General features: G+C 42.5%; 1 protein-coding gene across 4 annotated transcripts in view; it reads right to left on the bottom strand.

Moving 5' to 3' along the window:
• Positions 1 to 13,627: 13,627 nt before the first annotated feature.
• LOC135553119 (protocadherin Fat 3-like) overlaps positions 13,628 to 27,670 on the bottom strand; it is a 378,888-nt gene continuing 364,845 nt past the window's right edge. For 2 of the 4 annotated variants that reach the window (XM_064985238.1, XM_064985239.1), the window contains 5 exons: positions 26,982 to 27,432; positions 26,265 to 26,378; positions 24,318 to 24,377; positions 17,496 to 17,531; positions 13,628 to 16,016 (listed from right to left, as the gene is read on the bottom strand). In XM_064985238.1, coding sequence (XP_064841310.1) covers positions 15,319 to 16,016; positions 17,496 to 17,531; positions 24,318 to 24,377; positions 26,265 to 26,378; positions 26,982 to 27,432 — 1,359 coding nt within the window. In that variant the 3' untranslated portion in view covers positions 13,628 to 15,318. The remainder of the gene's footprint in view (positions 16,017 to 17,495; positions 17,532 to 24,317; positions 24,378 to 26,264; positions 26,379 to 26,981; positions 27,433 to 27,670) is intronic. The other 2 variants (XM_064985240.1, XM_064985241.1) reach the window with 1 other exon arrangement.

The following is a 27,670-nucleotide window of genomic DNA, read 5'->3' as shown; positions in this document are numbered from 1 at the left end:
TGGGGCTCCACGCAAGATCTCACCCCGTGGGGTCAAAATGATCACAAAAATCCCAGAACCACACGGGGGGACCTAGTGAATGACCTGCAGAGAGCTGGGACCAAAGTAACAAAGCCTACCATCAGTAACACACTACGCCACCAGGGACTCAAATCCTGCAGTGCCAGACGTGTCCCCCTGCTTAAGCCAGTACATTTCCAGGCCCGTCTGAAGTTTGCTAGAGAGCATTTGGATGATCCAGAAGAAGATTGGGAGAATGTCATATGGTCAGATGAAACAAAAATATAACTTTTTGGTAAAAACTCAACTTGTCATTTTTGGAGGACAAAGAACGCTGAGTTGCATCCAAAGAACACCATACCTACTGTGAAGCATGGGGGTGGAAACATCATGCTTTGGGGCTGTTTTCTGCAAAGGGACCAGGACGACTCATCTGTGTAAAGGAAAGAATGAATGGGGCCATGTATCGTGAGATTTTGAGTGAAAACCTCCTTCCATCAGCAAGGGCATTGAAGATGAAACGTGGCTGGGTCTTTCAGCATGACAATGATCCCAAACACACCGCCCGGGCAACGAAGGAGTGTCTTTGTAAGAAGCATTTCAAGGTCCTGGAGTGGCCTAGCCAGTCTCCAGATATCAACCCCATAGAAAATCTTTGGAGGGAGTTGAAAGTCCGTGTTGCCCAGCAACAGCCCCAAAACATCACTGCTCGAGAGGAGATCTGCATGGAGGAATGGGTCAAAATACCAGCAACAGTGTGTGAAAACCTTGTGAAGACTGACAGAAAATGTTTGACCTCTGTCATTGCCAACAAAGGGTATATAACAAAGTATTGAGATAAACTTTTGTTATTGACCAAATACTTATTTTCCACCATAATTTGCAAATAAATTAATTAAAAATCCTACAATGTGATTTTCTGGATTTTTTCCCCCTCATTTTGTCTGCATAGTTGAAGTGTACCTATGATGAAAATGACAGGCCTCTCATCTTTTTAAGTGGGAGAACTTGCACAATTGGTGGCTGACTAAATACTTTTTTGCCCCACTGTATGAATGGTGTTACAGAAAGGCCTGGTGTGTGTGTGTGTTTTCATGTTACTGGACCTCGGGAGGTCAGACTGAATGAGACGACCCTGATGACATGTCTGGCCTTTTCAGACAGATGTAACCAGACCCCATGGGACCTAACCAGACCCCAGGACCTAACCAGACCCCATGGGACCTAACCAGACCCCAGGACCTAACCAGACCCCATGGGACCTAACCAGACCCCATGGGACCTAACCAGACCCCAGGACCTAACCAGACCCCAGGACCTAACCAGACCCCAGGACCTAACCAGACCCCATGGGACCTAACCAGACCCCATGGGACCTAACCAGACCCCAGGACCTAACCAGACCCCAGGACCTAACCAGACCCCAGGACCCAACCAGACCCCAGGGGACCTAACCAGACCCCATGGGACCTAACCAGACCCCAGGACCTAACCAGACCCCAGGACCTAACCAGACCCCATGGGACCTAACCAGACCCCAGGACCTAACCAGACCCCAGGACCTAACCAGACCCCATGGGACCTAACCAGACCCCAGGACCTAACCAGACCCCATGGGACCTAACCAGACCCCATGGGACCTAACCAGACCCCAGGACCTAACCAGACCCCAGGACCTAACCAGACCCCAGGACCCAACCAGACCCCATGGGACCTAACCAGACCCCATGGGACCTAACCAGACCCCAGGACCTAACCAGACCCCAGGACCTAACCAGACCCCATGGGACCTAACCAGACCCCAGGACCTAACCAGACCCCATGGGACCTAACCAGACCCCAGGACCTAACCAGACCCCAGGACCTAACCAGACCCCATGGGACCTAACCAGACCCCAGGACCTAACCAGACCCCAGGACCTAACCAGACCCCAGGACCTAACCAGACCCCATGACCTAACCAGACCCCATGGGACCTAACCAGACCCCAGGACCTAACCAGACCCCAGGACCTAACCAGACCCCAGGACCTAACCAGACCCCAGGACCTAACCAGACCCCAGGACCTAACCAGACCCCATGACCTAACCAGACCCCATGGGACCTAACCAGACCCCAGGACCTAACCAGACCCCAGGACCTAACCAGACCCCAGGACCTAACCAGACCCCAGGACCTAACCAGACCCCATGGGACCTAACCAGACCCCAGGACCTAACCAGACCCCATGGGACCTAACCAGACCCCAGGACCTAACCAGACCCCAGGACCTAACCAGACCCCATGGGACCTAACCAGACCCCAGGACCTAACCAGACCCCAGGACCTAACCAGACCCCAGGACCTAACCAGACCCCAGGACCTAACCAGACCCCATGACCTAACCAGACCCCATGGGACCTAACCAGACCCCAGGACCTAACCAGACCCCAGGACCTAACCAGACCCCAGGACCTAACCAGACCCCAGGACCTAACCAGACCCCAGGACCTAACCAGACCCCATGGGACCTAACCAGACCCCAGGACCTAACCAGACCCCAGGACCTAACCAGACCCCAGGACCTAACCAGACCCCAGGACCTAACCAGACCCCAGGACCTAACCAGACCCCATGGGACCTAACCAGACCCCAGGACCTAACCAGACCCCAGGACCTAACCAGACCCCAGGACCTAACCAGACCCCAGGACCTAACCAGACCCCATGGGACCTAACCAGACCCCAGGACCTAACCAGACCCCAGGACCTAACCAGACCCCAGGACCTAACCAGACCCCATGGGACCTAACCAGACCCCAGGACCTAACCAGACCCCAGGACCTAACCAGACCCCATGGGACCTAACCAGACCCCAGGACCTAACCAGACCCCAGGACCTAACCAGACCCCATGGGACCTAACCAGACCCCAGGACCTAACCAGACCCCAGGACCTAACCAGACCCCATGGGACCTAACCAGACCCCAGGACCTAACCAGACCCCATGGGACCTAACCAGACCCCAGGACCTAACCAGACCCCAGGACCTAACCAGACCCCATGGGACCTAACCAGACCCCAGGACCTAACCAGACCCCAGGACCTAACCAGACCCCAGGACCTAACCAGACCCCATGACCTAACCAGACCCCATGGGACCTAACCAGACCCCAGGACCTAACCAGACCCCAGGACCTAACCAGACCCCAGGACCTAACCAGACCCCAGGACCTAACCAGACCCCATGACCTAACCAGACCCCATGGGACCTAACCAGACCCCAGGACCTAACCAGACCCCAGGACCTAACCAGACCCCAGGACCTAACCAGACCCCAGGACCTAACCAGACCCCAGGACCTAACCAGACCCCAGGACCTAACCAGACCCCAGGACCTAACCAGACCCCATGGGACCTAACCAGACCCCAGGACCTAACCAGACCCCAGGACCTAACCAGACCCCAGGACCTAACCAGACCCCAGGACCTAACCAGACCCCAGGACCTAACCAGACCCCATGGGACCTAACCAGACCCCAGGACCTAACCAGACCCCAGGACCTAACCAGACCCCAGGACCTAACCAGACCCCAGGACCTAACCAGACCCCAGGACCTAACCAGACCCCAGGACCTAACCAGACCCCATGGGACCTAACCAGACCCCATGGGACCTAACCAGACCCCAGGACCTAACCAGACCCCAGGACCTAACCAGACCCCAGGACCTAACCAGACCCCAGGACCTAACCAGACCCCAGGACCTAACCAGACCCCATGGGACCTAACCAGACCCCAGGACCTAACCAGACCCCAGGACCTAACCAGACCCCATGGGACCTAACCAGACCCCAGGACCTAACCAGACCCCAGGACCTAACCAGACCCCATGGGACCTAACCAGACCCCAGGACCTAACCAGACCCCAGGACCTAACCAGACCCCATGGGACCTAACCAGACCCCAGGACCTAACCAGACCCCAGGACCTAACCAGACCCCAGGACCTAACCAGACCCCATGGGACCTAACCAGACCCCAGGACCTAACCAGACCCCAGGACCTAACCAGACCCCAGGACCTAACCAGACCCCAGGACCTAACCAGACCCCAGGACCTAACCAGACCCCAGGACCTAACCAGACCCCATGGGACCTAACCAGACCCCAGGACCTAACCAGACCCCAGGACCTAACCAGACCCCAGGACCTAACCAGACCCCAGGACCTAACCAGACCCCATGGGACCTAACCAGACCCCAGGACCTAACCAGACCCCAGGACCTAACCAGACCCCATGGGACCTAACCAGACCCCAGGACCTAACCAGACCCCAGGACCTAACCAGACCCCAGGACCTAACCAGACCCCATGGGACCTAACCAGACCCCAGGACCTAACCAGACCCCAGGACCTAACCAGACCCCATGGGACCTAACCAGACCCCAGGACCTAACCAGACCCCAGGACCTAACCAGACCCCAGGACCTAACCAGACCCCATGGGACCTAACCAGACCCCATGGGACCTAACCAGACCCCAGGACCTAACCAGACCCCAGGACCTAACCAGACCCCAGGACCTAACCAGACCCCAGGACCTAACCAGACCCCAGGACCTAACCAGACCCCAGGACCTAACCAGACCCCAGGACCTAACCAGACCCCAGGAAGTAACCGGCTGACATGAAAAAGTGGAAGAAACTACAGGACCGAGCTGTGAAACTGTTTCTATTACAATAAGACACAGGGAGGTCTGTTGAAGTGTTCGAGAATGCAGGGCTGTGAGGTGAGGTGAGGGGAGGGAGGGAGGGAGGGAGAGGGTGAGAGAAAGTCTGAGCTGCAGTATTTTCACAGCCAACAGTGAGTTGAGTTGGCTCTCAAATGACTGCGGTCCATTATGCCAAACATCTAGAAAAATTACACTCTGTAACAAACAGTCTTTTGGCGGCGATAACTAAAACCCCGGACATTACATGCCCTCTTCAGGCTAATCCTAGAAGCCCATTATAAAGGAAGTCATCTTCAGGATCCCCAGTGTCCATAACGTCTACTCAGTCTTTCTCCCCTTATCCATGAACGTAGACCCAGAGGTCAGGTGGGGGTGAAGTGGTGATCCTCTCCCAGGCTCACCTGACAGTAGGCAGGGAGCGGGGACGTGCAGGGCAGGTGGATAAAAGCCTGCTGCCTTCCCGTTGGGGGTTCATGTCTCCATGCTCTTACTGAACTAACCACTGATGACAGGCGGCCCAGTATTACCTCCCACCTCTCCTCTCCCTTCCCCCTCTCCTCTCCCTGCCTCCCTCTCCCCCTCCTCTCCCTTCCTCCCCCTCCGCCCTCCCCTGTCATCCATCTCATGGATCATGTTAATAAATGATGCCCCCAGACAGCGTTTAATAGAGTGAAACACTGCCGGCCAGAACCATGGAGAAGGTGTCTCACCACTCTCCTTTCAAACCGCTCAGCAACATGCTAAATTAATAATGAGGAAGCCGTTTAAGTCAATGAGCCACCTTTCCTGTCTTCTGCACCTGCAATGACAGCTAACAGCCCTGGGAGAGATGGCCACAGAGATGGCCACAGAAGGAGAAACACAGTACTGCTGCTTAAGTAACATCTACATATGAAAGGTGCTTATCCAACCCTGACTGGTGTACTCAACATGCTACTACGTCAACAAGTTAACTTGCAAACCTTTTTTCCCCCATCCTTTATATAATGGTCATTAAAGCATAGTCCAGATGAGCTACAGGCACAAACAGTTGATGAGAGTCATTTTCTGTCCACCCTTACTGTAATCGGATGAGTTAGTGCTGAGCTGGAACAAAAACCTGCAGACCCTGTAGCTCCAATTGTGAACACACACACACACACACACACACACACACACACACACACACACACACACACACACACACACACACACACACACACACACACACACACACACACACACACACACACCAGGCTGGGGGATGGCAAGCCGCCAGTTTAATTTACTTGTGGTGGATCATCACTTTGCCCATACAGTAAAGTGAAGGACACCATTGAGTCGTTTGATTGGCTGACTCGACACGGACAGGGAGGGAGTAAAAGGGTCAGGGTGTAGGTAGTGGAGTTTCTGGGACCGATCCCATGCTTGTTCGAAATAAAATAAAAATACAATTCTGTTTTCTCAGGCTTTTAAATTTGTCTATAAACTCTGTCCTCTGTATTTGTTTTTAGGAGGCAGTGCAGATGTGAGAAATCCCTCTAAGAAGCTTACCGTCCGCTTTCATTTTGCATATAGCTCGGCTCCGTCTGGACCGGCGATAAGGCAGGGAGAGAGAGAGACTATTCATGTGGACACCGGCTTCTAATTCCACCCTTAATATAACACTCATTATGGGTTCATCTTGATGGGAAAGGAGTGTTTAAGACACTTTTACTGAGAGGGGAGGGAACTCAGTACCTGGAAAATACACTGCTGGGTTGATGATGAATAAACACTTGTTTTGTTTGTCTGGCAGAGAGAGAGACTCGGGTGAAACAAAAAGAGTCTCTCAGGTAATCACCTACGCCACAATGAATCTGCATGGAAAGTGGTAAGCACACTACTGCAATGCACATTAAACATGTGCAAATGTAGTTCAGGTTTTCAAAAGCAATCATCTCTCTGCATCAGCGTTTCCTCTTCAAGAGCTCTCTTCAAACAGACAGAAATGAAGCGTCAAAATGTGGCCAGGAAAACATTTTTCAATGAGAGCAGTTTGTGGATGAATATAATGCAATGGAGTCTGCAGAGATAATGCTATTGTCAAACAGAGAAATTGGAGAGAGTACGACTTTTGATAGAATACATCCTTAAGTTGAAATCCGAGGAGTACAGCTCCAGCCCTTCGAGGGATGCAGTCCCTGCTGGTTTTAAGTTCCTCATGTTATTTCATTGATCAATCATTGTTATTGATAGGCCATAGATTTCACACACCTGTTCAAATTCTGTCTCATTCCATGTCAAGGTTAAAGAAGTTTGGAGTTTTCCACAAACGAGTACTCTGTGGCCCTTGAGAACCAGAGTCAAACAACCCTAGTAGAGATCATTCAAATTGGCTACGAGCAGCATCATTTCTTCCTCTTCAATTCCCTTTCACTCCTTCAGCATGACCTCTAACTGCACTCTATGGACATATCATGCATGCAACACATGCCATCACAGGCTTCACACAAAGAGCCCTCAAACCAACATGTCTAATATAATATATATCCATATAATGAATCTGTGTGTTTCTGAGAAGAGAGGGGTAAAAACTCAAGGTTATTAGAGCTTAATCTAGGTGAACGTAACGAAGTGAGTTTATAAATATAATATGTGTAATGATGCTGGTGCTAATCTGAATCTCTTCTCCATAATTCATTCTAATTACATCACTTGTGAGTGCTTGTTTTATTTACGAGCAGAAATATGTGTATGTGATTAAACTTGTCAATATCCTGGCAGTGTGAGGGGATTGGAATAGGGAATGGAATGGAAACGGTATGGGGCGTCATTCCCACACCGATCTCACACCTGGAGCTGGGAAATAGGGATGTACAGATGTAGGATCTTAATGTGATCACCCTGTTGCAGGATACATTTTATGCAATGGAGGAAATTAAAAACTTATGTATTTGAGGTTTGAAAATGCTTCTGAAGTCTCTAATTTCCACATAGTAATTTCAGACTTGATGTTCCCTTCCGAAAAATGTATCGAACCCTACTAAAATGTCCATGAATTATAATTCACATTTCCCGTTGCTGCAGGATTATTTTCCTGCTGTAGCAAACTGGCTCAAATTAACAACCTACAACAGTGCTCACTTATCCTTTCCTAATGCACTTTATTTTCATTCCCAGGGGAGTGAATACAATACGTATATCATATAGGTACTGTCAGACTACATTAAATCCCATTTGTTGTGGCCCGAGGTTGAATCGTCTTCTTTAGTAATAACCCACACTTCTGCAAACACAGTCAGAAACAGATGGATAACCATCCACTCCATAGCATATCTGAGTAAAAGGTATTGTTCTCTTTCAGATTAGAAAAGGAATGTGTGAGTTACCGTAGAAATGACGCCCCAATGACGCTGTTTAAACATCATGCGTCATGTAAATCTAAAAATCTAAACATATCAAGAAAGAGTCATTTACTGCTCGACCTTGACAGAGAGAGGAAGGGACACACACACACGCGTGCTGAGTTACTGTAGAAATGATTGACATCGTCAGACCCCCAAAGCACTCAGCAAGCTGTTTAAACATCATGCGTCATGTAAATCTAAACTTAACAAACCAAAGTAACCCACTGCTAGACTGACAGAGAGAGGAAGGGAAACACACAGACACACACACACACCAGGTCAGCGTCATAAGATCATCCTCACACACACCATGTCTTGTCAGTCAACATCATAAGGTCATCCTCACACACACCATGGAGTGTCAGTCAACATCATAAGGTCATCCTCACACACACCATGGCTTGTCAGTCAACATCATAAGGTCATCCTCACACACACCATGGAGTGTCAGTCAACATCATAAGATCATCCTCACACACACCATGGCTTGTCAGTCAACATCATAAGATCATCCTCACACACACCATGGCTTGTCAGTCAACATCATAAGATCATCCTCACACACACCATGGAGTGTCAGTCAACATCATAAGATCATCCTCACACACACCATGGCTTGTCAGTCAACATCATAAGATCATCCTCACACACACCATGGAGTGTCAGTCAACATCATAAGATCATCCTCACACACACCATGGCTTGTCAGTCAACATCATAAGATCATCCTCACACACACCATGGCTTGTCAGTCAACATCATAACATCATCCTCACACACACCATGGCTTGTCAGTCAACATCATAAGATCATCCTCACACACACCATGGAGTGTCAGTCAACATCATAAGATCATCCTCACACACACCATGGCTTGTCAGTCAACATCATAAGGTCATCCTCACACACACCATGGCTTGTCAGTCAACATCATAAGGTCATCCTCACACACACCATGGCTTGTCAGTCAACATCATAAGGTCATCCTCACACACACCATGGAGTGTCAGTCAACATCATAAGATCATCCTCACACACACCATGGAGTGTCAGTCAACATCATAAGATCATCCTCACACACACCATGGCTTGTCAGTCAACATCATAAGATCATCCTCACACACACCATGGAGTGTCAGTCAACATCATAAGATCATCCTCACACACACCATGGAGTGTCAGTCAACATCATAAAATCATCCTCACACACACCATGGAGTGTCAGTCAACATCATAAGATCATCCTCACACACACCATGGAGTGTCAGTCAACATCATAAGATCATCCTCACACACACCATGGAGTGTCAGTCAACATCATAAGATCATCCTCACACACACCATGGCTTGTCAGTCAACATCATAAGATCATCCTCACACACACCATGGCTTGTCAGTCAACATCATAAGGTCATCCTAACACACAACATGGCTTGTCAGTCAACATCATAAGGTCATCCTCACACACACCATGGCTTGTCAGTCAACATCATAAGGTCATCCTCACACACACCATGGCTTGTCAGTCAACATCATAAGGTCATCCTAACACACACCATGGCTTGTCAGTCAACGTCATAAGATCATCGATTTGCAAAGCGAGAAAAGCTAAACACTGAAGCTGAGAAGAAACCCAGTGACAACCCAGAGGGAGTCAGTCAGTCCTCCACCTCAGTCAGTCCTCCACCTCAGTCAGTGCTCTTTTGAGTCAGCAAAAGATAGCGAAACCCCTAGGTCACTGAAGCTGAACAAAAAGGAGAAGAAAACTACTCTACTGTGTGTGTCTCCATATTTGTTTACTTTAATTTCAAACAACAAAAACTCCAAATGGTTGTTCCTGTAGGCTGATAATGCATCAGGAGGTTGTTGTGATGTGACAACATGGAATAGTTTTTGGGTGAATAAAGGTGAATGAAAGGAAAAGGTAGATGGGAGGAGACTTCAGAGAGTGCAGCACAGTGTTTGACAGCTGACCTCAGCTTAGAGGTCAAAGGTTGAAGGTCAAAGACAGGGCATTGAGGGTTTAGATAGGAAGTCCATAATCAAGGACATTTCCTCCTACTTGTTTCCCTGTATGCCTAGATGTACTGTACACATTGGAACTTATTCTAAAACCGATTGCAGCCCTGAAAAATAGAAATGTAAGAGAAATTAGCATGACAAAGCTAAATAGCCTACGGAAAGAGAGAGGGATGAGGAGAGAGACAACAGCTGAGAGAGACAGACAGAATAAAATTGAGAGAAAGAGAGGGACAGACATACAGACAGAAAACATTTGAGAGAGAGGGACAGAAGGAAAAGGTCTCTAGTGACTCTAAGCTATTAATATGAGATTGAGAAAACAACAGGCCTATCTGGTTTCCACTGCATTAATGTGCTATTAATAAACACAGACTCACTCACACACACACTCTCTCCTTGCCTGCGCGCACACATAAACACATACGCACATGAGGTATGGAGGTATTTATATACTATAGTATTCACTGTAGTGTTTTTGCGGACTTTACTGTAGTATTTAACGTTTATAAATACAGTAGTATAAATACTGTAGTATTACTCTAGTTAAAAACACTATTGTCAGGATTTGGCCAGGGTTGTTCCGGGTTTTGGTCAGTAGATGCCCCCATTGTGCTTTTTGTCCCTATGTTTTTCCCTTGATCCCCATTATTATTTGCACCTGTGTCTCGTTTCCCCTGATTGTATTTAAACCCTTTGTTTCCCTCAGTTCTGTGCTCTGTGTTTGTATGTTAGCACCCTGCCCTAGTGTTCTGTGTGCTCTTGTCGATTCCGGGTGACGTTCTTGTGGTATTCTGTTTTTTGTTTTTGTTTATTTTTGGTGAGTTTCTTTTGAGGTCTTTTTGTGTTTTTCCTACCACCTTTTGGATTTGCCATTTTTTTGTATTTTAGGATTTTTTTCTTTATTAAATACACCGTCTTAAGTACTGCTGTGTCTGCCTTCTGGGTTCTGCTGTCTATTCGTGGCACAGTTGGTTAAGTGACTGTTTCTCACTCTGGAGACCCAGGTTCGAAACCGGGTCCTGACAACTATAGCATATACTATAGTAATTACTGTAGTGTTTTTGCAGACATTATGATAGTATTTACTATAGTGTTTTTTTTTTATTATCTTCAGCATAGAAGTGGCGGTTTCCTCCTTGAGGAAAACTACTGGACAAATATTAAAAGATCACATTTTCCATAACTTGTAGGTAGGTAGATCTGGAATCTAAACAGATAGTGTAGAGCTTCTACTCTTTTCTCTAACCTTTAGGGAACACAATATGGTATATACTTGGCATGTAGGTTTCTCACTATTTGGACGAACAAACTGGTATATGAGGAATGGGTGGGATTTAAGCTAATGAAATACTGTAGTATTACTATAGTTAAAACAACGTAGTGTTTTTGCAGACATTACTGTAGTATTCTACAGTTTACTACGTAATTCTATAGTAAATACTACACATGATCAAGGGATACTAGTATGCAATATAGTATTCTACAGTCTCCAACTGTTGAAAAACCCACCGTCAATTGACAATCTTATGTGTATTACCTTTTGCACACAGCCTTGCTCTCTCTCTCTCATGGTTTCATGGACTTGAGTTATAAGTGCACCATTCCACCTGATGCAAGCTGATGTGTGTGTGTGTGTGTGTGTGTGTGTGTGTGTGTGTGTGTGTGTGTGTGTGTGTGTGTGTGCGCGTCAGTCGGCAACTCTATCTACTGGTTCCCACCGTGTATTATTGTATTGTGTACACCAGTGTGCGTGACTGCCAAAAAGACCACACACACACGCTTGCTATACAACACTATGCCTTTGACAGTCCGCATGGATCTCCTGGAATTAGCATTTTCCTTTGTTATACGCTAGTCAAGCCAAGTTAGGCATCTAGTGTTACACAACTACAACATTCTATATTAAGCACTACAGTATTCTACAGTACTGTATACTACAACATTCTATAGTAAGCACTGCATGATTGAGGTATACTGCAGTGTGAAGTATAGTATTCTACAGGATAGTACAGTTTATTATAGAATTATATAGCGCTTTGTACCACTGTTTACATGGTTTCTATAGCTACTCATAATGTAGTGCTATGGTCCACTGGGTTGCTAAATGTTTTTTGTTGTAGTGCTGAACTGTGAACCGATGTATCTCTGTGTAATGTTTTTTATGGGTCTGCTTGATGACTTCTGTGGTACTTTAGAGCGTTGTTTCCTAACTCCGGTCCTCCAGTACACCCAACAGCACACATTTTTGTTATAGCCTCAGATAAAAACACCTGATTCAGCTTGTTAAGGACTTGATGATTAGTTGACAAGTAGAATCAGGTGCTTGTCCGGGGCCACAACAGAAATATGTGCTGTTGGCGGTGCTTGAGGACCAGAGTTGGGAAAAAATGCTTTAGAGCAGGGGTCTTCAACTCTTACCCTATGAGGTTTGGAGCCTGCTGGTTTCTGTTCTACCTGATAATTCATTGCACCTGATTTCTTAGGTCTAGATCAGTCACTAATTAGAGGGGAACAATGAAAAAATGCAGTGGAATTGGCTTGGAAGTCAGAGTTGAGTTCGAGGGCTTTAGAGCAATACATGATACTTGCATATAAATCTGTAATTATATCAAGTTACCTTGGAAACAAGTTACAGTTAATCAAGTTTAGTCCATTCTGTAACATCATAGGCAAACCTTTTCCATTGCATTGAGAATTTACACTTGGTTTGATCAATAACTTTTTTATTTTCAGCATTGATTTAAGAAACAAAAAAGCAGTTAAAAATAACTCATTTTGTAAACTCAATTGCTGCAGTTAGATTAGATATATTTTAATACTCCCTGAAATAATTAAAAAGGAACAGAAACCAGAGAAAGATATTAAACAAAAAAGAAAAACCACAGGGATGTAATGTAATGCAAGTTTTGTACATGTAATACTGTGGAAGTTCCACCTAGTCTATTGAAAGGCTATTTATCTTTAAAAGCAAAAGGTTAATGAAAAAAAAGACTTTAGTTGAAATGCGACCAGAGGAGGGGAGCTGAGGTTAAATGATTTATTTATCATGGTCTCTTACGGTCCACATTCACATCAAACACAAGAAACTCAAAGAAAGTCAGTCAGGATTGCAATTCAATATCTACAAAATCAGCATGTAAACAATCTAGCTATCTATGTACACTGTACAAAGATTTTAACACAAACTTACATCTTTTACAAAAAAATGTTGCCCGAATGGATCAGGCATATTATATTCCAATACAACTCCAAGTCCAAAACAACTCCAAGTCCAATACAACTCCAAGTCCAATACAACTCCAAGTCCAATACAACTCCAAGTCCAAAACAACTCCAAGTTCAAAACAACTCCAAGTCCAAAACAACTCCAAGTCCAATACAACTCCAAGTCCAATACAACTCCAAGTCCAATACAACTCCAAGTCCAAAACAACTCCAAGTCCAAAACAACTCCAAGTCCAATACAACTCCAAGTCCAATACGACACTGTTTTGTTATCTGTCCAGATGTGTAGAATACAAGTCCAAAACTCATCCATTGTTTATTTTATTTTTTAAACAGACAGAACCAAAATGTAACACTGCAACTGACAAGACCCATGATGCAACACTGCCTTGCCGCTGTGATTGGTATGGGATGCTACATTATTATATTATTTTCCCAGAATGCATTTGCATTGTGTATGGACCCTACTTCTCATCTATCAGTCAGTCTATTGCTGTTATGGCTTTGGGGAATTCTGGAGTGACTATGAAACCTGCTCAGAGCAAAACACATGGGAAGAAGGAAACAAAATAAAAGACATTGAGCTGCATGCTGGGAAATGTAATAGCTCAGGCACACTCAATGTGAATTGTCCATTTTCAATGTCTATTTAAAAATCAGGGACTTGTGAAAAGACAATTACAAACACAAAAATTCCTCAGTGCTTATTATGCTAATTTCACTGGCCCAGAATTGACATATTATCATCATGCCCTTTGGAGGATTTCAATAATATAGCATGTGTCATGTAATAATCATGAAAACATAAAACATCAAAAGATACTAGTGCAAAACAATAAAGATCATATCATCATTAAAGAAAAATTAGCGACTTGGCAGGATAGCAGTTTAGCATGTGGTGGGACAGAAGGAATGCTCAACTCTCATGGCTTCACAGGCCTGATTTCGGGGAGGAGGTCTGGACTAAGGGTAATATTAAACATATTCCACATCCAAATAGCATTCTTCGAGTGGATAATAATAAAAAATATCTTCTTCTTCCATTTCAATTGCACCACTATGGTCCTTTTACTATTTCACAAATTCTGTACAGGTTATGTATGAGTGGATTTGTACAAAATTAAAAAAACTAGGGGGAAAAAAGACACAAATCTGACAGGGGGGAGTCTCCCCCCAAGTGAATTGCATCGTGGTTAGGGGAAAGTCCATTGGGTCTCTGTGGGTGAGCAGGTGTAATGAGAGGTGGGACAGTGGAGCTGTGTGGAGCGTGTAGCTAACAATCACATCCGCTATGACAGAGAAGGCCATATCACAGTACTGATCATTCAATTACAATATTGTCCCTTTAATTTTTTCCCCAAACATTCTTAATCTTTTGTTTATTGATTAGCTCATCCATTTTCTCTGGAGTTGTCCCTTAAAAGTTTGTATTTTTTTAATTTTTTGTTTTCATTCCTACTCAGCATATCTAGTAGGCTTTATGTTCCTGCTATGGAAGAGTATAACACTCAGCTGACCTTGACACGGGCCACTGCTAGGGTAGTGGCTATGATCATAACCAGCTATAGATACTAATGTGACAAAACACATTGCTTTCCATTGTATGCGGCTTGGTATTATCTTAAGGGGTAGTGGCTTAAGGGTAGTGGTTAAGGGTAGTGGCTTGGAATGAGGGAAACTAGTTTAAGGATAAAGCCTGCAATGGGTGAAGTGGTTTATCCATGTGTATGTGACCAATACAATACAATTGGATTTGATTTAAGGTTAGTGTTTGCAATGGCAGTGGTTGAAGGGTTAGGGTGGGTACTGTTTTGATAACGTAGCCACTAGCTAGCAGTGTGTCCATTATATACCAATCATTCCTCTCTGAGCAAGGACCTCCATCTCTCATAACTCCAGGTCGACACACTACTCTAACAGTCTCCGTTCTGCTCTCCTGCCCATCCCGTCCCCTAGCCAGTACTGTTGATCCCACGGTGGGGCCCAGTCAGACCTCAGACCTCAGTCTGCTGCTGCATCTCTACGGTGTGTGTCCCACCCCGGTGGAGTTCATCCATACTGTCCAAGTCACTACTGCCCGCCTCAGAGTCGTCAAAACCGCAGGGGGCCGACAGGTCCGAGGCCGATGACGCGTTCACCGACAACCTCATATTCAGCGACACATTATCTTCCATGTCCCCGCCTCCCGGCGTGATCACCCTACCCACAAAAGTGCTGAACTCCTCCCCTCCGGGGCCGCCTTGCCCCGCCTCCCCCTGGGGCAGCTGGTGTGGGGGCAGGTATTGGCTGGGGTGGAAGTGTGGGCGGGGAGACCTGTGGCGTCCGGTGCTGCCACTACCACTCCCACTCAGGGTGCTCTCCTTGGAGGCGGGCTGGGTGGTGGGAAGGGTGTCGTAGGGGTGCCCCTGGTACTCCTCTAAGGGAGTGGGGAGGGGAGGAGGGAGCTGGTCCTGGGTCAGAAACTCCTCTTCGTGGGGAGGGGGGAAGTCACTGTCGATGTCGTAGCCTCCGAGGTAGTAGTCTGACTCCAGCTCCCGGGCGCTGCCCCCCAGGCGAGAGCTGCCCCCCAGTCGGGAGGCTGAGGCAACCATGTCTCCGTGGCCTCCTAGGCCGCTGACCTCGTAACTGGGCACCTCTTCGATGTCGGGTAGCCGTGAGTTGGGCATCCAGTCAGACGTGTCCCAGTGATACGCTAGGGGAGGGAGAGACAGTTAGATTACATTTAGCAAACACAATCTCTGCCAACATGCCCGATGGACAGTTCAAATCTGAAGGTCCATCAGTTAGTGGACCACTACAGTCTCTCTATAGAGGTCCATCAGTTAGTGGACCACTACAGTCTCTCTGTAGAGGTCCATCGGTTAGTGGACCACTACAGTCTCTCTGTAGAGGTCCATCGGTTAGTGGACCACTACAGTCTCTCTGCAGAGGTCCATCAGTTAGTGGACCACTACAGTCTCTCTGTAGAGGTCCATCAGTTAGTGGACCACTACAGTCTCTCTGAAGAGGTCCATCAGTTAGTGGACCACTACAGTCTCTCTGCAGAGGTCTATCGGGCATGTTAGTGGACCACTACAGTCTCTCTGCAGAGGTCCATCAGTTAGTGGACCACTACAGTCTCTCTGCAGAGGTCCATCGGGCATGTTAGTGGACCACTACAGTCTCTCTGCAGAGGTCCATCAGTTAGTGGACCACTACAGTCTCTCTGTAGAGGTTCATCGGGCATGTTTGTAGACAACAACAACACAGATGTCAACCATAGCACGAGGAACATCCTGTACAGGGAACATGTTAGCTGTGTTTGAAGGTCACAACATGCAGGAGGGAGGCCTGGGAACGTCAGGGGTCACAGCCAAGCCATGGTGAGAGATCAGCGGTTACTAACCGATGGGATCATTCAAAGTAAAACACACATCACATATACTTCCACATGTTAACAAGACTGTTTCATAAAGCATTCAACTGTAAAATACTAAAGAGAAACTAAGAAAGGAAAAACAAACAGTACGCGCATCAAAGGAAATGAAAAAAAAACAAAGTGAGAAGCACTAAAAAGTTATATCCATCCTGACAAGTTCAAGAAAAGCTTCAGACAACAAATCTCAACAAAGCAACGTCAACAAGGACAAACTCATTAAAAGCAGTAGAAACATCAGTCACATGGAGTAACAATGAAACAACACACTCGGAGGTGGGATGCAAATGCAATGCAGTGAGAGGATTAACCATAACATGTCACAGGCAGCAGGCGACAGCAAAGGAAAGCCAAAATTGGCCAAACTGTGGAGGGACGGCAGTGAGAGAAGCCTCTCCACTCTGGCAACGTGACATCGCCAAGGATGCATCAGGGCTGCTCAGTCAGCAGAACAATACGGTGACTGGGGCTAACACATGCTGGGGTGTGTGTGTGTTGGCAGGGGGCCAGGAGTAACAAATCACACAAACACAGGGAGCTGGGATGGAGACTGAGAAGAGGGGGGGTTGTAGTGAGATAGAGAACGAGAGAAAGGGAGAGCGAGAGGATGAGAGAAGGAAGAGGGAGTGAGAGAGAGGGAGCAAGAGAAATGAAAATAGAGAAGAAAGGAGCAGGGTGAGAGAGTGAGATTAAGGGGGAGAGAGAAGTAAAGGGAGTGATGTGAGATGAAGAATAAAGAGGGGGGGAGGGGGTCACCTCTGTTGTAGCTCTGACCTTGGTCCATGACTGACACTGTCAGGTGGGAGAACAGGAGAAGAGAGCGCTTTAGCGTGTTAGTGTGTGTTTGTGTGTGTTAGAGGTGCCAAACAGGTGTTGGCATGGATTAGGACCAGACCCATATGAGATTTGAGGGGGGTAATATGTCAGTTTATTTATGTACGTGTAATATGTCAGTTTCTTTATGTACAGTATGGGTAATATGTCTGTTTCTTTATGTACGTGTAATATGTCAGTTTCTTTATGTACAGTATGGGTAATATGTCAGTGTCTTTATGTACAGTATGGGTAATATGTCAGTTTATGTATAGTATGGGTAATATGTCAGTTTCTTTATGTACAGTATGGGTAATATGTCAGTTTCTTTAAGTACAGTATGTGTAATATGTCAGTTTCTTTATGTACAGTATGTGTAATATGTCAGTTTATTTATGTACAGTATGGGTAATATGTCAGTTTATTTATGTACGTGTAATATGTCAGTTTCTTTATGTACAGTATGTGTAATATGTCAGTTGCTTTATGTACAGTATGGGTAATATGTCAGTTTCTTTAAGTACAGTATGTGTAATATGTCCGTTTCTTTATGTACAGTATGGGTAATATGTCAGTTTCTTTATGTACAGTATGGGTAATATGTCAGTTTCTTTATGTATGTGTAATATGTCAGTTTCTTTATGTACAGTATGGGTAATATGTCAGTTTCTTTATGTACAGTATGGGTAATATGTCAGTTTCTTTATGTATGTGTAATATGTCAGTTTCTTTATGTACAGTATGGGTAATATGTCAGTTTCTTTATGTACAGTATGTGTAATATGTCATTTTCTTTATGTACAGTATGTGTAATATGTCAGTTTCTTTATGTACAGTATGTGTAATATGTCAGTTTCTTTATGTACAGTATGGGTAATATGTCAGTTTCTTTATGTATGTGTAATATGTCAGGTTCTTTATGTATGTGTAATATGTCAGTTTCTTTAAGTACAGTATGGGTAATATGTCAGTTTCTTTATGTACAGTATGTGTAATATGTCAGTTTCTTTAAGTACACTATGGGTAATATGTCAGTTTCTTTATGTATGTGTAATATGTCAGTTTCTTTAAGTACAGTATGGGTAATATGTCAGTTTCTTTATGTACAGTATGGGTAATATGTCAGTTTATTTATGTATGTGTAATATGTCAGTTTCTTTATGTACAGTAAGGGTAATATGTCAGTTTCTTTATGTATGTGTAATAAGTCAGTTTCTTTAAGTACAGTATGGGTAATATGTCAGTTTCTTTATGTACAGTATGGGTAATATGCCAGTTTCTTTATGTATGTGTAATATGTCAGTTTCTTTATGTACAGTATGGGTAATATGTCTGTTTCTTTATGTACGTGTAATATGTCAGTTTCTTTATGTACAGTATGGGTAATATGTCAGTGTCTTTATGTACAGTATGGGTAATATGTCAGTTTATGTATAGTATGGGTAATATGTCAGTTTCTTTATGTACAGTATGGGTAATATGTCAGTTTCTTTAAGTACAGTATGTGTAATATGTCAGTTTCTTTATGTACAGTATGTGTAATATGTCAGTTTATTTATGTACAGTATGGGTAATATGTCAGTTTATTTATGTACGTGTAATATGTCAGTTTCTTTATGTACAGTATGTGTAATATGTCAGTTGCTTTATGTACAGTATGGGTAATATGTCAGTTTCTTTAAGTACAGTATGTGTAATATGTCCGTTTCTTTATGTACAGTATGGGTAATATGTCAGTTTCTTTATGTACAGTATGGGTAATATGTCAGTTTCTTTATGTATGTGTAATATGTCAGTTTCTTTATGTACAGTATGGGTAATATGTCAGTTTCTTTATGTACAGTATGGGTAATATGTCAGTTTCTTTATGTATGTGTAATATGTCAGTTTCTTTATGTACAGTATGGGTAATATGTCAGTTTCTTTATGTACAGTATGTGTAATATGTCATTTTCTTTATGTACAGTATGGGTAATATGTCAGTTTCTTTATGTACAGTATGTGTAATATGTCAGTTTCTTTATGTACAGTATGGGTAATATGTCAGTTTCTTTATGTATGTGTAATATGTCAGTTTCTTTATGTATGTGTAATATGTCAGTTTCTTTAAGTACAGTATGGGTAATATGTCAGTTTCTTTATGTACAGTATGTGTAATATGTCAGTTTCTTTAAGTACACTATGGGTAATATGTCAGTTTCTTTATGTATGTGTAATATGTCAGTTTCTTTAAGTACAGTATGGGTAATATGTCAGTTTCTTTATGTACAGTATGGGTAATATGTCAGTTTATTTATGTATGTGTAATATGTCAGTTTCTTTATGTACAGTAAGGGTAATATGTCAGTTTCTTTATGTATGTGTAATAAGTCAGTTTCTATTAAGTACAGTATGGGTAATATGTCAGTTTCTTTATGTACAGTATGGGTAATATGTCAGTTTCTTTATGTATGTGTAATATGTCAGTTTCTTTATGTACAGTATGGGTAATATGTCAGTTTCTTTATGTATGTGTAATATGTCAGTTTCTTTAAGTACAGTATGGGTAATATGTCAGTTTCTTTATGTACAGTATGGGTAATAAGTCAGTTTCTTTAAGTACAGTATGGGTAATATGTCAGTTTCTTTATGTACAGTATGTGTAATATGTCAGTTTCTTTATGTACAGTATGTGTAATATGTCAGTTTCTTTAAGTACAGTATGTGTAATATGTCAGTTTCTTTAAGTACAGTATGTGTAATATGTCAGTTTCTTTAAGTACAGTATGTGTAATATGTCAGTTTCTTTATGTACAGTATGTGTAATATGTCAGTTTCTTTAAGTACAGTATGTGTAATATGTCAGTTTCTTTATGTACAGTATGGGTAATATGTCAGTTTCTTTATGTATGTGTAATATGTCAGTTTCTTTATGTACAGTATGTGTAATATGTCAGTTTCTTTATGTACAGTATGTGTAATATGTCAGTTTCTTTATGTACAGTATGGGTAATATGTCAGTTTCTTTATGTATGTGTAATATGTCAGTTTCTTTATGTACAGTATGGGTAATATGTCAGTTTCTTTATGTACAGTATGTGTAATACGTCAGTTTCTTTAAGTACAGTATGTGTAATATGTCAGTTTCTTTAAGTACAGTATGTGTAATATGTCAGTTTCTTTAAGTACAGTATGTGTAATATGTCAGTTTCTTTAAGTACAGTATGGGTAATATGTCAGTTTCTTTATGTACAGTATGGGTAATATGTCAGTTTCTTTATGTATGTGTAATATGTCAGTTTCTTTATGTACAGTATGGGTAATATGTCAGTTTCTTTATGTATGTGTAATATGTCAGTTTCTTTATGTACAGTATGTGTAATATGTCAGTTTCTTTATGTACAGTATGTGTAATATGTCAGTTTCTTTATGTACAGTATGTGTAATATGTCAGTTTCTTTAAGTACAGTATGTGTAATATGTCAGTTTCTTTAAGTACAGTATGTGTAATATGTCAGTTTCTTTATGTACAGTATGTGTAATATGTCAGTTTCTTTAAGTACAGTATGTGTAATATGTCAGTTTCTTTATGTACAGTATGGGTAATATGTCAGTTTCTTTATGTATGTGTAATATGTCAGTTTCTTTATGTACAGTATGTGTAATATGTCAGTTTCTTTATGTACAGTATGTGTAATATGTCAGTTTCTTTATGTACAGTATGGGTAATATGTCAGTTTCTTTATGTATGTGTAATATGTCAGTTTCTTTATGTACAGTATGGGTAATATGTCAGTTTCTTTATGTATGTGTAATATGTCAGTTTCTTTATGTACAGTATGTGTAATATGTCAGTTTCTTTATGTACAGTATGTGTAATATGTCAGTTTCTTTATGTACAGTATGGGTAATATGTCAGTTTCTTTATGTATGTGTAATATGTCAGTTTCTTTATGTACAGTATGGGTAATATGTCAGTTTCTTTATGTACAGTATGTGTAATACGTCAGTTTCTTTAAGTACAGTATGGGTAATATGTCAGTTTCTTTAAGTACAGTATGTGTAATATGTCAGTTTCTTTATATACAGTATGTGTAATATGTCAGTTTCTTTAAGTACAGTATGGGTAATATGTCAGTTTCTTTATATACAGTATGGGTAATATGTCAGTTTCTTTAAGTACAGTATGTGTAATATGTCAGTTTCTTTAAGTACAGTATGTGTAATATGTCAGTTTCTTTATATACAGTATGTGTAATATGTCAGTTTCTTTATGTACAGTATGTGTAATATGTCAGTTTCTTTATATACAGTATGTGTAATATGTCAGTTTCTTTAAGTACAGTATGTGTAATATGTCAGTTTCTTTATATACAGTATGTGTAATATGTCAGTTTCTTTAAGTACAGTATGTGTAATATGTCAGTTTCTTTATATACAGTATGTGTAATATGTCAGTTTCTTTATGTACAGTATGTGTAATATGTCAGTTTCTTTATGTACAGTATGGGTAATATGTCAGTTTCTTTATGTACAGTATGGGTAATAAGTCAGTTTCTTTAAGTACAGTATGGGTAATATGTCAGTTTCTTTATGTACAGTATGGGTAATATGTCAGTTTCTTTATGTATGTGTAATATGTCAGTTTCTTTAAGTACAGTATGTGTAATATGTCAGTTTCTTTAAGTACAGTATGTGTAATATGTCAGTTTCTTTAAGTACAGTATGTGTAATATGTCAGTTTCTTTATGTACAGTATGTGTAATATGTCAGTTTCTTTAAGTACAGTATGTGTAATATGTCAGTTTCTTTATGTACAGTATGGGTAATATGTCAGTTTCTTTATGTACAGTATGGGTAATATGTCAGTTTCTTTATGTATGTGTAATATGTCAGTTTCTTTATGTACAGTATGTGTAATATGTCAGTTTCTTTATGTACAGTATGGGTAATATGTCAGTTTCTTTATGTATGTGTAATATGTCAGTTTCTTTATGTACAGTATGGGTAATATGTCAGTTTCGTTATGTACAGTATGTGTAATACGTCAGTTTCTTTAAGTACAGTATGTGTAATATGTCAGTTTCTTTAAGTACAGTATGTGTAATATGTCAATTTCTTTAAGTACAGTATGTGTAATATGTCAGTTTCTTTAAGTACAGTATGGGTAATATGTCAGTTTCTTTATGTACAGTATGGGTAATATGTCAGTTTCTTTATGTATGTGTAATATGTCAGTTTCTTTATGTACAGTATGGGTAATATGTCAGTTTCTTTATGTATGTGTAATATGTCAGTTTCTTTATGTACAGTATGTGTAATATGTCAGTTTCTTTATGTACAGTATGTGTAATATGTCAGTTTCTTTATGTCAGTATGTTAATATGTACAGTATGTGTAATATGTCAGTTTCTTTAAGTACAGTATGTGTAATATGTCAGTTTCTTTATGTACAGTATGTGTAATATGTCAGTTTCTTTATGTACAGTATGTGTAATATGTCAGTTTCTTTATACAGTATGTGTAATATGTATGTGTAATATATGTGTAATATGTCAGTTTCTTTATGTACAGTATGTGTAATATGTCAGTTTCTTTATGTACAGTATGTGTAATATGTCAGTTTCTTTATGTACAGTATGGGTAATATGTCAGTTTCTTTATGTATGTGTAATATGTCAGTTTCTTTATGTACAGTATGGGTAATATGTCAGTTTCTTTATGTATGTGTAATATGTCAGTTTCTTTATGTACAGTATGTGTAATATGTCAGTTTCTTTATGTACAGTATGTGTAATATGTCAGTTTCTTTATGTACAGTATGGGTAATATGTCAGTTTCTTTATGTATGTGTAATATGTCAGTTTCTTTATGTACAGTATGGGTAATATGTCAGTTTCTTTATGTACAGTATGTGTAATACGTCAGTTTCTTTAAGTACAGTATGGGTAATATGTCAGTTTCTTTAAGTACAGTATGTGTAATATGTCAGTTTCTTTATATACAGTATGTGTAATATGTCAGTTTCTTTAAGTACAGTATGGGTAATATGTCAGTTTCTTTATATACAGTATGGGTAATATGTCAGTTTCTTTAAGTACAGTATGTGTAATATGTCAGTTTCTTTAAGTACAGTATGTGTAATATGTCAGTTTCTTTATATACAGTATGTGTAATATGTCAGTTTCTTTAAGTACAGTATGTGTAATATGTCAGTTTCTTTATATACAGTATGTGTAATATGTCAGTTTCTTTAAGTACAGTATGTGTAATATGTCAGTTTCTTTATATACAGTATGGGTAATATGTCAGTTTCTTTATGTATGTGTAATATGTCAGTTTATTTATGTACAGTATGTGTAATATGTCAATGCATATGTTGTGAGTTAAACTCTGATTCAGCCCAGCCCTGACCTTTTCAGCCTATCCCCATGAACCCCTGATGTGTGTGTGTGTGTGTGTGTGTGTGTGTGTGTGTGTGTGTGTGTGTGTGTGTGTGTGTGTGTGTGTTGAGGCTTGCCACTTCAACACAAGGGTTCCATGTAAGCTAGGTATTTGGATGTGTACTGAAAATATAAAGCCTACAGTATGTGTGTACATTGAGATTACATACAAGCCATGTATTTAACACCATAGCTGAAGTACACGATTTTCAAACAACATCACTGTCATGGTATTGTCATGGATAGCATTGTCATGGCATCTCATAGAGAGAGAAGTGCAGGGAGAAGTAAAGAGAGCGTCAGAAGGATAGAGAGAGAGAGAAGGATGGATGAGACATGGTACCTTCGTTTTCAATAGTGTCGACTGCATCATTGACCTGTCGAATGACGGTCACTATGGAGGCTTGTTGGAGAGAAGCAGAGGGAGGAGACACGATTTGAGACACAGGAAGTTGACAACAGACTCCCAGGAAAAAGCTACTATTGGCTGAAGATGGGATAAACACTAGGGCCGTGTAGTATGGGAGGTGTCTGATCAAAAGCTACAAATGGAACCACTTTTAGAGAAAAGGGTGCTATCTAGATCTCAAAGGGGTTTTAGGCTTTCCACATAGGATAACCCTTTGGAGAACACCTTTCGGTTCCAGGTAGAACTGTTTTGGGTTCCATGTACTACATGTTCTACATGGAACCCGAAAGGGTTCTTTCTACTTGGAACCAAAAAAGGTTAACTTATGGGGACAGCCCCAAAAAAACTTTTGGAACCCTTTTTTCTAAAAGTGTAGGAGGGGACTAACACATAATCCATGTGCATTTGCTTATCCAAGTATTGGAGAGTATCCCCAGCAAGAAAACACACACACACACACACACACACACACACCTACACACACACACACACACACACACACACACACACACACACACACACACACACACACACACACACACACACACACACACACTTACTTCCATTTACAAATGTAAACATGAGGTAGGGCTGTGTTCAGAGAGACGAGAGCTAGATTGTTAAATTATATGTTTTGAAGACATTCAATGAAAATCAGATGATTACAAAAATAACAAGAAAGAGAAATAAATCAAATGGAATGAACATAATAATGACATCAGATCATATCCACTGGAGCGGTCATTCGCACTGATTGGTCTGCTGCAAACTGTTCTGTGGCCTGATTGGCTGACATCACAGTCAGCTATGTGAAATGTGATCATATTGACAGTGAAGTGGTTCCATTAATTATGAATGAATGAAGCATCAATGTTGATACATCAACATTGCATTTCAGCTATGTAGTCTAGTACATAGTAGCAGCACCCTATGATGATGTAGATTCACCATGGTGATAGCAGTGATTTTTGCAGAATGATCTGAGTGATCCATGTTGATCCAGAAATAACAACTTATAGGCTATTTCTCTAAGTAAAAATAACTACTACTGACATTCTTCCAATAGCAAAACTCCACAAAGTCCACAACAACACAACACAAGTTACATAACAATACAAAACACAGATAACACAACACATAAACAACCCCCTGAAACCTGAACTGGCTTCTGCCAACAATTGGAGCTGGAGCATCAACGACTATAACCATAGAACGCCACGGAAGAGAACAACATGTGTTTGAATGCATAATGATGAAACGATGACAAGTTAACAAACACAACACAGCTGTGTGGACGGAAGCGTTGTGTCATTCCTCTTAGGTCAGCTTGCTGTCTGTCTGCACACTGTACACTCGCTCACTTCCAAACTAAAACACAATTTGACAGGTGTGGAAATTAAAAAGTTAACAAAATCACTAGAATAAAAAGGAGAAAAAGCCTCCAGGAATTAACACGGACAAATGATATTAAACACATGTAAACAATAAATCAACATGATTTGGGGCAAATAAACTAACACTGGATGTTAGTGTTTCCTGAAACCCTTTTATAACACAGCAGGAGTAAATGCATTTGTTGGAGAGAGGCTTTAGGAAAGAATAAAACACAGCATTTACTAAAGCCCTTCCCCAAACCACCTCTGACTCCACCCCTTGGTGTTGGCCAATCTAATGGGACTGTTATTGAAGCAATATGGTCATAGCAATGTGCTTTAGGGAGCTTTGGCCATACTGCTTTCACATCTGGTTCCTCTGAATCTGCCGACATTAAAAGGTTGTGAGGGGTTGTTAAGGGTTGTTATCGGACCAGACGGTAGACTAGCTCACTGTCGTTATGGGTGTGGCCAGAAAGAGTTACGAGAAAGGCGGGGCGTGTCTTACCGTTGTCATCGCAAGAGTCGGACTGGAAGGAGCTCAGTGATTGGACCTCAGAGTTGCTGCCCTTGTTACTCCCTGAGAAACAGGTCATCTCATCACCCATATCTACCATTTTACCTGCAGGAAGAGGTCAGAGGTTAGAGGTCAGGGCGTCAGAAGTTAGGAGGGCAGAGGAAGTTGGGAGCAGGCCAGGGAGGGTTGCCCCTTTGCAAGGATAGTCACAGAAGAACACAGGCTCGTTAGTACCAGGGCTGTCTTTGTTGAGGCACACCTCACACACACCTCGGCCCCAGTGACAACAATGATGGCACGGAGAGCTAGAAGTACCCCCCCACCACCACACACACACACACCCCCCCCCCCACACACACACACACACACACACACACACACACACACACACACAATCTTATGATTTGGGAATCAAAGCCAGCTTATAATTAGGATGGTCTTGATAAACTGAACGTGATGCAGTCTGACTATAGTTTAGTACAATATAAATATGAATGAATATGGAAATGGTACAACAATGCCCTCCTCCTCAAGGGTTCCTGGAAAAGAGAATCACTTGGAGGGATACACATTCACAAACGAACATTTGAAAACATGCACGATTGCACACACACAAGACAAAAACAAACATGTATGAACAAAGACTATACCACACACAAACAGGTTCAAACGCATCATACTATGCCCCCCCCACGCACACACACAGACCCTCGTCGCTGTCCCAGGGGCTCTTGCGGATGGAATCACAGTCGGAACGGCAGGGCGAGACAGGTGGTAGGTTGGGTGCCACGCTGCACACCACCACCCCCCTCCGCATCGTGCCTCCCAGAACCCTGGGTGACTCTGGGTGGAAGGTGCTCATCTCATTGTGTTCCACGCCTCTCCCGTCCGCCATCTTCTCCAGCGTGGACCGTGGGTCACCTTGGAAACAAGGTGTGTACGCCATGGGCCTCACAGGCACCTGGGGCGGGCCGATCATTCCGGCTCCTCCCCCTATCACCGTGGCGCACAGCCCCGCTTCGGCGTACAGGTTCAAGGGGTCTCCCGGCATGCAGCGCAGGGTCTTGAACTGAACCCCATTGGCCTTGTTTAACAGAGCTGCTGTTGCTGGATCTTGGACCAGCGTCAAGTTGTTACGGGAGTAGTTCTTCTGGAACACCTGGAGACAAAATATAGTTTTTATTGTATTTCTTGTAAAACAATATATAGTATTACAGATGTAGGATTTTAATTTGAGCCAGTTTGCTGCAGCATGAAAATAATCCTACAGCAACTGAAATGTAAATGAATATGTGGATTACAATTTATGGACATTTTTGTTGGGGTTGATAAAACATTTCATAAGAGAATATCAAGCCTGAAATTTCAAAGTGGAAATTACATTTTTTAGAAGCCTT

Source organism: Oncorhynchus masou, chromosome 13 (genome assembly GCF_036934945.1).
Source record: "Oncorhynchus masou masou isolate Uvic2021 chromosome 13, UVic_Omas_1.1, whole genome shotgun sequence".
NCBI classification, from domain to species: domain Eukaryota; kingdom Metazoa; phylum Chordata; class Actinopteri; order Salmoniformes; family Salmonidae; genus Oncorhynchus; species Oncorhynchus masou.
The sequence above is the reverse complement of the archived record's forward strand: the minus strand, read 5'-3'. Positions and strand labels throughout refer to the sequence as shown.